Source organism: Impatiens glandulifera, chromosome 3, assembly GCF_907164915.1.
Source record: "Impatiens glandulifera chromosome 3, dImpGla2.1, whole genome shotgun sequence".
Lineage (NCBI taxonomy): Eukaryota > Viridiplantae > Streptophyta > Magnoliopsida > Ericales > Balsaminaceae > Impatiens > Impatiens glandulifera.
In genome coordinates this window covers 14,104,687-14,117,797 of record NC_061864.1, presented here as the reverse complement: position 1 = coordinate 14,117,797, position 13,111 = coordinate 14,104,687, and the positions used below count along the sequence as shown (strand labels likewise).

Here is a 13,111-nt window from a genome sequence, read left to right as displayed (position 1 = left end):
TTATTTTCTTAAATATGGTGGCAATACAACTAAAATAGTAAGATAAAGCTTACAAGATGATTTTATGCATGTGTTTAAATAGAAAAAAATCTCATACAATATTTACCATTTAAAATGTGTTCAGATCAAAATGATTCTGTGTAACAAAAATACAATAATCTAATAATTCATTTCAAAATTAATTAATATTTATTTATAATTTAAACAAATGATTGTGTAACCATTAATGTGTAATAAAAGCACAATCACAAAAAAAAATTATTGAATTACTTTTAACTTTTTTTTAATAGTGAATAGTAACTATATTCTCTTTCATTTACCCCTAATATCTAAGAAAATCATTAAAAAAAAACACACATATTTTGTCTTGAGAGATTTTTCCATATATAATATAAAATGTTATTTAGTTCAACAAATGTCTTTGTTAGAAGACATGTTATTGTTCCATTCTAAATAACTCTTCAGGATTCTCACCTGAAACAAATGAACAAAAGATGTTTTTCGCCTTCTTTTCTCCTTTTCTCTTCGAAGGAAAGAAAGAACCCACCCATGGGGGTCCCCTTACAGATTACTTGTCAATTCACAAACTAGTTTTCCAGAACCTAAAAGCATAGATATCTCAAAATTCATAAAAACCAGCAACAAGACATCTATATATTATTCGGTTCCAATTGGATCAGATTCCTCGGCAGGACTTCCATTAGAAACAGGTGATATGCGTTGCTCAATACACTGACATCAAATGGACGAGATTCAGAAAGAGACCTACTCAGCTGCTTACAAAAGTATGATTCATGATGATGATGATGACATGTACCTGAAGAAGATGGCTATGCAGCCAATCCAGTGTCTGAGGGAATGTTGTAGATGATATATTAACCACAGTCAATCCCTGTCCATTTTCCAAAAATAATAAATAAATTCATTTCTTCAATATTCAAGTAAAAAAAACATGATGAATTGTTTAGCTAAACATATGCAAGCACACAACCACATTTGATCCAATTTGTGGATCTTTAAAACTAATCTGGTCAATTCGGCGTGGTTTGATGGTTGAGTTGTTTAACTGTTCAAAAGTCTATCATATAAACTTTAATATTTAAAATGTATATATACTTTAATTTTCTCAGGTATATTGTATTATTGGTATTCTTCATAAGTCAAAAGAAAATAACTTGTATAAGCACACCTGTGACTTAAAGGAGCATAGGTAGTCTTGTGTAACTTTCAAGTTGCTTATCAACTTCTCATTGTCCTGAAACAGGAAAAATACACAAAAGCAGAAATTAATAACTACAAAACTAAAGCACAGGTCATTATTCTCTCTGGAGCTTAGGTTGATATCAGACAAAAAAAAAGATATCAGAATCATATAAAGGTATAATATGTGTATGTATGCAAATCAAAAGCAATATTTCACAGCTAAAAAAGCCAAAAAATTGGTTGAAGAGAAATGCAATACCTGAATTTGACATTTGTCGCTGTTAGTACGATTTGAAATCCACTCCTCGAGTAATGCCTGTTCATTGGGGAAACGAAACTTTTATTTATGGATATGATTTGTATTGGGATGTAAACCTAATAGAGGTCCAGTTAGTCTCACTAGACTACATCAAGAACAAGATGACAGCTCAAAATTTTGAGTGCATAATCTAAAGTTTGTGGTAAATTGATTGCTAAAACTCACCTTATGGTCAAACTCAGCCATCTTTAAAACAATAGGAATGATTATTGGTTCAGATCCTGTCTCATTCCCAAGGAGGGCCTTTATATCTGCTTCTAGTCCTTTAATATTTTCACCTACATTACCAAATCAAGTTAAGAATCCATGCATCCTTCTAAACCATAGATTTCATTTTTCACTTCCAGCAGTAAGGAACATGAAAATGATAAAGACAAAAAAGGTTAAGATCGCTAAAATGATATATGATTTAAAATTTTCCTTAAATGATATATGATTTAAAATTTTCCTTCTAAATCATGTAGGCAATTCATACCCTTATCGCCAGGAGCATCTGCAGAAATGTCCATTGATTCCATATTTTCTGAGACCTTATTAACCGACACATCCAATGATTCTCCTTCACTGGGAGGAATACTTGTATCCTCACTCTGCTGATCGCCAGAACTACCCTCTAATTCATTTTTATCATCAGCTGCTTCTGAACTCGTTTTCTCAACATTCTCTGGAATTCCATTTCTTAATTTATTGACATCATCCATGAGATATATACTGGGATCCAAGTGTATTCCCTACACATTATATAAACCAACAATGTGAAATGTATAAATGCTCAAAAATGAAGGAAGTATTACAGTATGGCAAAATTCCTTCTTTTCTTTTTTGGGATCAGCATATTTATATTGGCATTTAACTTGTTTCTGTTTTGTTTTTTTCTCCCAACCCCTCTTTTTGTAATTCTTGAACGCACCTTGCGTTCTTTTTCTTTGTTCAATGAAAAGTTGACCTTAAAAAAAACTATCTAGTATAAACCTGTAGGTTTAGACCAATTGTATGTGGCCTTGATCCGGATGGATTCATGTCCCGAGTCCAAGGCTGGGTATAGACAATGTTTATATTTATTACAAGTCATACGTATTTGTGACAACTGACAACTTTGTTGATACAAATTTTAACAATTAAAAAGAATAATTATCTCCCCATCATATTTTGATTAAATGCATGATGATGTGTTCAAGTCCTGTCTACTACATGATAACACTTATCTACAAAGGTAAGCTAAAAAAGTTCTACAAATATGACTCTTCAACTCAAGTTGAAGCATCTTCTCAGTTACAACTGCAAGTTACCTCAATGATAATTGGCTTTCCATCTTTCATTGCCTTCTTTAGGTCACCAGCCAAACCTAGAGAAAAAAAAAACAGTATCATCATCCAAATCTCAAGAAACACTTGAAAATTTGATAAAGGATCCAGGAGAAGAAAACTCCTTATCGGGAGCTGCAGCTATAAATTACCCTTTCGAACTATTCTGCATTCTCTACAAAATTCAGTAATTAGTTCTTCAGATGAATCGAACTCTCGAGCCCATACAGGAGATGATGCCAACGGAGCACTAAAGAATGAAAGAAAAACATAACCATGAGAATGGTAGTCATATGATAAGAAAAGAATTGAATGTACACTATAATACTAATTCTAAAAGTAAAATAGGAATACACTGAAAATCAGTTCAGAAGGATAGCTTCTTCGTTTTCTCATTCAATATGAGATAGATAACATTCTATATGTATCCTAATTATTTATAAGAAAATCTATAAATATTCCCCTAAAATACTGTCAATTTTCAAACATACTCTTATTGGCCCCATTTGGAAAAGTTTTTAATTTTGTTTATGTATCCAAATACAGAACATAGTAAAAAACAAATACAATAATTTATTTATATACCTGGATCCAGTTGCATAAATTTATTTAAAAAGTATTTACAAATGGGATCATATGCCCTTGAATTCGTGAAATCAAAGTCAATGCACCCCTAATTCAATAGCTACTCTTAAGAGATTTTTCCCAAGATCAGTTCTAGATTGTGAGAGGTGTTGATCTTGCTGTTATGCTAAACATACATTTATATGATTATCGCAGAGGTATGTATCAAAACAAGATGATATAACTGGAATGATCCAAAATGTGGGGGTGTGAAATGTGAACATTCTATTCAATTTGGACCATGTTTATATCAACTTCTCTAATCAAAACAACTTTTTTATCACCAATTCATAACTTGTGTGAAACACTTACTTGAGATAAACAAAAAACAAGTTCCAATATTACAAATATCCAATTGCAAGTTTGCAACAAATAAATATGCATGTAAGAGATTCTTTTAGTTGAATTATATAATTCAAGACAAAAAATTATAGAACTGAAAAGCTTATGTTACATACTCTGTTGCTGTGCGTAGTAATTCGTAAACCATATCAGTCTGCATATTTAAGAAAATAAAATAGGTGAGTACAAAAGCCATAAAAAAGTTGTCTAACTTGTATAAGCAGACAGTGAAGTTAAATGCAGTTCAATACAACTGACTAACCTGTAAGACATTTGGCAGGTTTAGCCTTTGTGCAAGTTGGGTAGCAATTGTAGATTTCCCAACACAAGCAGTGCCACATACAAGAATAACCAATGGTACTCTTTGATGATGAAATCTAAACAGAAGGTGATTAAGAATTACGTCCACATAATTTCACTGCATATTATTCTATCTGATGTCAATGATCATAAGTTAATGAGTCCACAATGAAAGTTAATTAGTTTGTTCTGCTTTGAATTCCAGAACATCCAATCTCTCGGTAGATCTCTCAACGTGGCTAAAATAAATTTTCAGCCCAAAGTAACATGCAAGAATATAACCCTTAGATATGTAATATCTGATTACAGCATAAACATCAAATCACCCCTGCAAAACTAAATCTGAAATGCGATATCCATGTAATCAAAGGCTGTAAATGTAATCTAACAACTCAAGTAACTACCTAAATAATATGAAAGGTCACCCTAATTGAAGATGCATGTGTTGAAACTTGAATCTAATGAATTGTTGGCTCCAGATTCTCGTATAATTCCACAAGACGAGCACTTAGAGATACAAACAGACGTATTCCAATTGCTATTATTAAGACGTCCATTGGAGTCACTACGATTGTTGACAAGACTTCTGATAATCTCTCTTTGACCACTACACCATGTTCAAGAGTTCTCGCCAACTTGCATGGGAAGAAGAGAACCTAGTTCTTTTGTGCTAAATTGTGCACATTATGTTGTTTGACCAAACTGTTGAAAAAACTCCAATTTTTCGAAGACGGATTTTTGGCATTTTACTATTGGAGCTGGACCACATCTTTCGACTAATTTGTCATGCTATTAATAGACGACAAAAATGAAGGGAAATTTCATAATTCTTTGATCAAGGAAGATGGTATTTATTTTCTAAAAAAAATGAGGAAGTATTGATATGGAACGGAGACTAGGTTCTGAAGGGGAAAATCACACGATGTCACGTGGCTGACGAATTAATAGTATTACAGTATTTATCTTTTAGTTTAACAGGGTAGTATTTATATTTGCACGAGTATCCATTTTGTGCTCTAATTATTTTTGTAAATAATATCTTGACCTTTTTTTAAATAAAAACCTACATGCTAATCAATAAACAATACTACAGACCCTAGAAAGATTATGATGCTTGCTAACTCAAGGGCATAGTTGTCAATAGCGCCCGTAGCGCTAGCTATAGCGAATAGCGTAGCGCCCCCTTGTAGCTATAAGGCGCTATAAGCTACACACTTTCAAATAGCGCCGCCTTTCTAGCTATAGCGCCAATAGCTATAGCCCCCTTATAGCGCGCTTTTAAAAAAATATACATATATATTATTTATTTGACTTTTTTAAATTTCCCAAATTATCTTATTTTATTTCCTTATTTTATTATTTTTTCCTTATTTTTTTTTTATGACTCTTCGTCTTCTCAAGGTTCTTTTATTTTATTTTATTCTCTTGTTCTTTTTTCTCTTAAGACTTTTCCAATTCTTCTCTTTCTCTTCTCTTAAAAATGTGAAGAAGAGAATGATGCCGAGCATTATGCAATTTCAAATGAAGAAGATGATCTCGATCTTGATGAAGAAAATGATGACAATGAATTTTAGATTATGTTTTAAACTTTTTATAGTTTAAGAATTAATGGTTTTTATGTTTTAAACTTTTAATTTTGTGATGTTTTTTATTTTTGATATTTACATGTTTTAGCGCTTTATTTTCAAATAGCCCTCGCTACGCTTTACGCTATAGCCATGAGAAGCTTTGGCGCTATTTGGCGCTATACGCTATTGACAACTATGCTCAAGGGTTTGTTTGATGTGGTTTGTTTGATGTGGTTTATTTGGATTTAATCCAAATAAAATAATACCCATATAAACCACTTTTTCCATCAAACAGTATTGTGAGAAAACTAGTTTTTTTGCAAGAAAAAACTAGATCAAACAAGCTTCAAGTTAAAGAAGTGCAGTAACTTAACACCTATCAGGAGTCCTCAAAATTAAGATGCATCAAATATTACCAAATCGGGGTCTAGATGAAACGCAGATTTCAGGTACTTTTTTTTTTATCTTTGCCACATTAAATTGCATTCATTGCAAGCGATAAAAATCCACTATCCAAACAAGTAACTAACGCTTACGACGACATGGAAAGGGATACTTTGTCAGAAAGAAAAAATACATTTAGTTTAAGATTTTAGCAGAGAAGCACTACATTAACTTTATTGACAGATAGTTAACAAGGTAAACACAATATAGAGGAAAAGAAAGAAAATGTTGACTGACCTTGTCATCATCTTATAACGATTTATGTACTCTTCACCATAACCTCTCCGTTCCATTAGCTGCAAATAATGTACATTGACATTTTTAAGCCAAACACCGAAAAATCAGATATCCTAGTGTCACAAGGACTTGGTATAGATAAAGAAAAGAGTAATTCGAGAAAAATCTGCAGACTTGGTATATATAAGGAAAAGAATAATTCGAGCTAGTGTCACAAGCAATGAAGATTCAGATTTTCTGAAAATTATAAACTTTTGTAAAAAATCCTTTTAGTCGAGTAATAATAATTGGCTTTTCATTGTCTCCTATAAACCAACTCATCACTTTGTATTACCATAGAAAATAACTAAGATTAGATCAAAACAAGATTTGGTACCTTAAACAAGTTTATTTCCAGGTCTGATTGAGAGCTGCAAGAAACAACTTGAAAGATCAAGAACTGCAAGTCAAAAATGTAAATGGAAGAAAACACATTGCAGGTAAAAGAGAAAATTGATAACATACACATCTAGAAGGCTATTGTCAATTAGCAGCTTCTTGAGCTCAAGAGCGATTTTGACAGCCACATGATTAGGTATCTGGAGAAAAATGTGTAAGCATACTAAAAGATTATAATAGTTATTAAAATCATTGACAGTGTTAACATAATGTAAATCCTGTCCCAAAAAAGGATAAATAAGCGTCAAGTGAGGCAAGTCCCTGAATGAATAGCAGGACTGTTGTCTTTCAAGTTCATGTCATTCTTTCCCTCGAATATTTACGTAAAGAGAAACTCCATGGAAAACAAAATTACATGCTATAGATCGTATCATAGAGTTTAGAGTAAGTAAAGTATGAAACAGATCTTTGGAGGGAATGGAACAGCTTATGTTCGATGGAAAATATTTTAGGAACAAAAGGATTAAGGGTTTCTGTCTCCACTCTTTTGTTGCTGCTAGAAAGGAAGAACCTGCACAGGATGGGATTTTTTGAGCTAAGCGGGATCTAATTGTCATTTTGTGTTCATGCCTCTTCTTATGCTATAAAATGTTAAACTATGACCTATGCAAACTTCAGGTGCACCAAAAGAGCATATGCACCCTTGCTAGTTTCTTAGAGGAAGGCAAAACCTTTATCCATTAACCTAGTTCTTCCTATAGAGAAGATCATATAACACCAACAAGACTACCACATGTATAAAATACTCAGTGAAGGTAACTAATTTTCATAATAAGAAACTAAACCATTATCCAAAATAAAAGTTGAAAGGTTTTCAAAACCTTGGTTACTGTTAACATTCTGCTCAGCAAGAACCTAGAGAGGACATAGTAGTGATCGGCATTGTCCCCCAACCACACCTTCACCTGAAATGACAGACGAATCAGAAATCAAGGGTAATAGAAGTTAGTGATCAAATTATCTAAAGTTAAAAAAAGCATAATTAATCGGCCATGAAATTCATTGAGACAGATGAGACCTTAACGAAGTCGTACTTAGATGAAACATTCCTTGGGGAGAACTTCTTGGAAGGCGCTTCTTCGTCCGGGACAACCTCTTTTTCTTCCTCCTCCTCCTTGTGTAATATTGCCACCCACTTCCCCTTATCCTTATCCTTTTTCATCTCTCTGTCTTTCTCTCTCCGGTGCAAAGCTACAGTAGCGAAGGGGAAAGACAGTTCTGAAATTGGTATCCCACTCAATCTTCCATCTCGTTTTCAAATAATTAGTTCTTATATTTAGTTAGCGCCGTTGATAAGAGATCAAGAGGAATCTGGAAGCCAATGACGAACTCCTCCGGCTTTTCTATGGAAATGTATAAAAGCATACCATGCAATAGTGACGTCGAACAGAGTTTGACACGACGAAAAGTGGATCTTCGACGCCGATGATTAGATGGCAAGAGAATCTGTCCCTCGCCGGAGATTTCTGTCCGTCGCCGGAGATTTCAGTCGGAGGTGGAGAGGCGATAGTTCGTGAAGAAGACGACGATAGAAAGCTCGATGTGATCGATGGGGGTTTCGCTGTTCTTCTCTTTCTGACCATAGAACGTATGCTAGAGAGAGAGAAAGACAAATGTTAATTTATAATAATCAATTAAAATTATAAAATATCTAATCTATATTAATATTCAGAAAATTAAAATATCTAATCTATGTTACTATTCAGAAAATTAAAATATCTTGATTTGATTAGAAAAATAAATAAATAAATAAAATTGATCCGACTTCATTGAAATTAGAATAACTCAATTTTTAATTATCAATCAAATTATTTGAATTATGATTTAAAAATATTATAATATTTTATATTTTTCTTTACATTTTAATTATATATTTTCAAATTCTGATTTGATTTAGATTATTCATTTTGTTTATTTTATTTAAATAAAATAAAATATATAAATATCTGATAAAATAATTAAATATATAAAAAAATTTAATATTTTTTTTCAATACTATATATATATATATAATTATCGGTATAATACAAAAATGACGAGTATAATTTGACAAACTAAAAATCTTATTAAAACAAAAGTTGAATGAAATAACATATAAATGTTATTAAATTTGATAATATACCTAAATTAACACATTAATAAAATATTATAAATAAATATAATTTTTAAATAAATTAAATTTGAAAAAAAAACAATCTCATACTATTAAATAAAGTCTTAAATAAATTTTTTTTACTCTGAATAATAGAGATGTAAGAGATTATTTATAAATATAAAAAACTAATAAAACTTAATAATTTATACTAAATAAATCTTTTTGTTTGATTTAAGCAATTTAAAAAATTAAATTCAAAAAAATGTTATTTTACTTTACTTTTTTTTCTTTTTTATTATATTACTTAATTTATCAATTAAATTACTAAACTATCTCAAATTTTAAATTGTTTTTTATTTTATTATTATATATTAATATTTTTAAGTTTTTTTTACGCCTTCTTAAATTATTCTTAATTATTATTTTTTAAATAAATCAAATGAATCATACCAAGAAAAGCTTCAAGTCTGTTGTAATTTTCTAATTTAAAATAATCGCCGTGATTATCCAAATAATCATCAAATTGATTATTCTTTTATATAATATATTGAATTTTTACATAGACTTAGAATATTACGTATAAAGTTGTCACTAATATTTTTTTTAATATATATTATAACCTTCATTAAACATTTGACAATTAGATAAGGAATAAGAATTAACCCAACAAAAAAAAAATGGAACTGTCTTAAATAAATAAATCATTTTTTAAAATAAAAAATAGATAATTTTTCTGTATTGAGCCTAAATTATGCATTACTTTTTGGTATATTCAAACAAATAAAATTAAAAAATGTATAATTTGTGCGCAAGTCAGTGGAGTGGAACTGACTGCTCGTTAGTATGACATTGGATCTGTTGCTAAGAAGAAGCTCTGAAATCAAACTGGAGACCAAATCCTCCTGAATCGGGATTAAGCAAACGACTTTCATCTTCCGCAGCCCTACCCGGCAAGGTTGCTGTCGTCGTCGGTGCTTGGGGATTTACTTTGGCGAATCAAGAACACAAGGTAATCTCGCACTTATATTAATTTCAGCTTCCTTTTGTTGTTTCGTCGATTTCAATAAGATCTGAGTCTGTCTATCTAGGAACAACATTGATCTTCTTGCTTAATTCTATCTAATTTTGCATAATGGTTAAAGCTGAAAATGTAGGTTTGATTTCTCATTTCATTTTATTGTGCTTTCTTTTACTTGTTGCTTCTGGCATTGGGTCTTGATAGCTATTGGAAGAACTTGTTTTTTATCTGTTATCTGTTAAATTTCTTGTTGAAAAGTTGCTTAATTTCATAGCTAATACTTAAGATAGGATTACAAGTATGAGCTAATACTTTCTCGATTTATGACCAGATATACTAGATTTGGATTTGGATTTTCTTTGAGTTGAAGATGACCATTGATGTAGAAAACCCTAAGAATGGAGAGGCAGTATCAGTCACATCTTTATCACCAAGTGAAGATCAAAGACTAACATGGTACAATACCCTTCTAAAGCACGCATCAGTGTATGGCATAGCTGCTGGATACTGCCTCTCAGCTTCGCTACTTTCAATCATAAACAAATGGGCTGTCATGAAATTTCCATACCCCGGAGCTTTAACAGCTTTGCAGTACTTCACTAGTGCAGCAGGTGTTCTCCTCTGCGGATGGTTTAAGCTACTCGAATATGACCCGCTTAACCTCCTAACAATGTGGAAATTCCTTCCAGCAGCTGTCATATTCTATCTGTCTCTTTTCACCAACAGCGAGCTTCTCCTTCATGCCAATGTTGACACGTTTATTGTCTTTCGTTCAGTCGTTCCAATATTCGTGGCTATTGGAGAGACCCTATTCCTGCACCAGCCTTGGCCAACGACTAAAACATGGATGTCACTTTTAACCATCTTTGGAGGTAGCGTTCTTTATGTAATAACTGATTACCAATTTAGCATCATGGCATATACGTGGGCTGCAGCTTATTTAGTTAGCATGTCTATAGACTTTGTATACATCAAACATGTGGTTATGACCATCGGCTTGAACACATGGGGGCTTGTGTTGTATAACAATCTGGAGGCTTTAGTACTTTTTCCAATCGAGTTGCTTATCATGGGGGAGTTGAAAAAGATAAAGCACGAAATCACTGATGAGTCGGATTGGCACTCTTTTCAGGTGGTTTTACCTGTTGGGCTGTCATGTTTGTTTGGTTTAGCCATTTCTTTCTTTGGTTTTTCTTGCCGGAGAGCAATTTCTGCAACTGGCTTCACTGTTCTGGGGATTGTGAATAAGCTGTTGACTGTTGTGATCAATTTAGTTATATGGGATAACCATTCGACTTTGATTGGCACGATTGGTCTATTGATATGCATGTCTGGTGGTATTATGTACCAACAATCCACAAGCAAGCCTAAGGCTGCTGTTGTGGAAATGAAAGCTACCACCGAAAGTGAAGAAGAGAAGGAAAAGCTACTGGAAATGAAAAGCATTGGAGAAGCCTTGGACGATAACAAACAAGTAAATTCTTTGAAACAATCTGGTGAAGGGTCATAATATGGTAAGTAGTTTATATATAAATCCGTGAAAAAAATATTATCTTGTATTTGAATTGCATACGAAATTTGTCAAATTATTATCTCAACTTGAACTATATACTCGACAATAACATTCTCATTCTTTAGTCATCTGAAGTACCTATACCAGTATAGGCAATAGAAATGTTTTCTGCATTCTGGTTTATCTCAACTTGCTGCATTAGACGTTCATCAATATAATAGTAAATATTTGGTTATAGCACTTTATTAAATTTATTTTTTTGGATGAAATTGAAGGGTACCCCGTGCCAAGAGGCAATGAATTATATTATGTAATTCCTTGTATTATAAATAAGGACAAAAATAGAACACATAGAGAGTTGTATAGCCGGACTGACTGACACGAAAAAACGTTATTTGATCAAAGAAAGAAAAACACTAATCTTATCCAAGTACATGGAAACGGTGACTAGTAGAAGGGATCCAATTTTGAAACGCAATCTAGAAGATCTGGGTTTGGAAAAAATTTAAATTTATTATATATATATATTTTGGTGGTTCTTTGTTGATCAAAGTGAGTGTGTTTGTTCAATAATGAATTATTTGAATTAATTTTTCATTTGGATTAGCTTTTACTTGTATTGTCACTTGTTTTAATGGAGTTCTTATTATTTTGACTATACATATAGACGGTCAGTTATCACTTATTTGATTTTTTTGACGTTATTTAGTAATTCACGGTAGGAACAATTTTTATTGTCGTCCAGAATATTTGGTAGAGATTCTCCTGATATTGTTTAATTGGTTTGTTTGGTTTGTTCTATTTGATTACTCATCCTTATGAAATTCAAACGAATTTGTCTTTGGAGCCACCTTAAAAAAAATGCAAGATTGTTGAATATCTCTATTATAATTTTAATTTCTGCAAATTTGATATTTATTTAACATTTACGTTATCATTTAATCGTTTTGATCGTGTAGATGTTATATTGTATTATTTATCAATTAATTTTGCATATTTGAAGAATTGATAAAAATTAATTATTTATAAAAAAAATAATAATAAATTTGTATTAAGATTTATTATTTTTATATTAAATTCAAGCTCACATCCATCGAATAAATTTTAATAAAGAAATGTGATCTAGTTTCTCTAGAAGAACTGAATTCTTACAATATGAATTAAAAATAAATAAATAAATAAAGAAGAAAGAGGTTTGACGGTGGGGATGATAAGATATAAGACAGAGAAAGGTCTTTACTTCGAGCAACCCATAAGGGGGACATAGATTATCCTCTCTCAATTTATTTTCTCTCCTAATTATTAAATTTACATTAATTAAAAATATTAAAACACCCTTTATTTTATTTTTTTATTTGAATAAACCGTGTTTTTATATAACCAAATAATCAATATTTAAATAACCAAATTTAAAACCAGACAGAAGATATCGATAATGATCTTCTTTTATTAAATTGAGATGCCACGGCAACAAAATGACAGTGGATTATATTATAAATACAATAAAGCATTGAATGAATGATGAGTAAGCTTAGGACCACAAGAGATATTACCATTTATGTTTTCTTTTATTGAAAATACAAAGTCTATTGTTTTAGGTCCGAGAATAATCTTAATTTACATGGTAAATGAACTAAGAGTCTATTGTTTTAGGTCCGAGAATAATCTTAATTTACATGGTAAATGAACTAAGTTACCTTGAGTGT

The 13,111-nt window shown here is 31.4% G+C and overlaps 2 protein-coding genes across 2 annotated transcripts; one reads left to right on the top strand and one right to left on the bottom strand.

Annotated features, from left to right (window-relative positions):
• Positions 1–632: 632 nt before the first annotated feature.
• On the bottom strand, positions 633–8,386 carry LOC124931594. Its single transcript, XM_047472101.1, has 15 exons — positions 7,798–8,386; positions 7,601–7,684; positions 6,846–6,919; positions 6,718–6,751; positions 6,342–6,400; positions 4,055–4,169; positions 3,909–3,946; positions 2,979–3,076; positions 2,812–2,867; positions 1,998–2,253; positions 1,688–1,800; positions 1,463–1,519; positions 1,190–1,255; positions 818–892; positions 633–732 (listed from the first exon to the last, which is right to left on the bottom strand). The coding sequence occupies exons 1-15, from the start codon at positions 7,939–7,941 to the stop codon at positions 658–660; spliced, it is 1,344 nt and encodes a 447-aa protein (XP_047328057.1). The 5' UTR covers positions 7,942–8,386; the 3' UTR covers positions 633–657.
• Positions 8,387–9,679: 1,293 nt separating this feature from the next.
• Positions 9,680–11,614, top strand: LOC124930739 (GDP-mannose transporter GONST3-like). The gene is made up of 2 exons (XM_047471086.1): positions 9,680–9,883; positions 10,224–11,614. The coding sequence occupies exon 2, from the start codon at positions 10,263–10,265 to the stop codon at positions 11,400–11,402; it is 1,140 nt and encodes a 379-aa protein (XP_047327042.1). The 5' UTR covers positions 9,680–9,883; positions 10,224–10,262; the 3' UTR covers positions 11,403–11,614.
• The last annotated feature ends 1,497 nt before the right edge of the window (positions 11,615–13,111 follow it).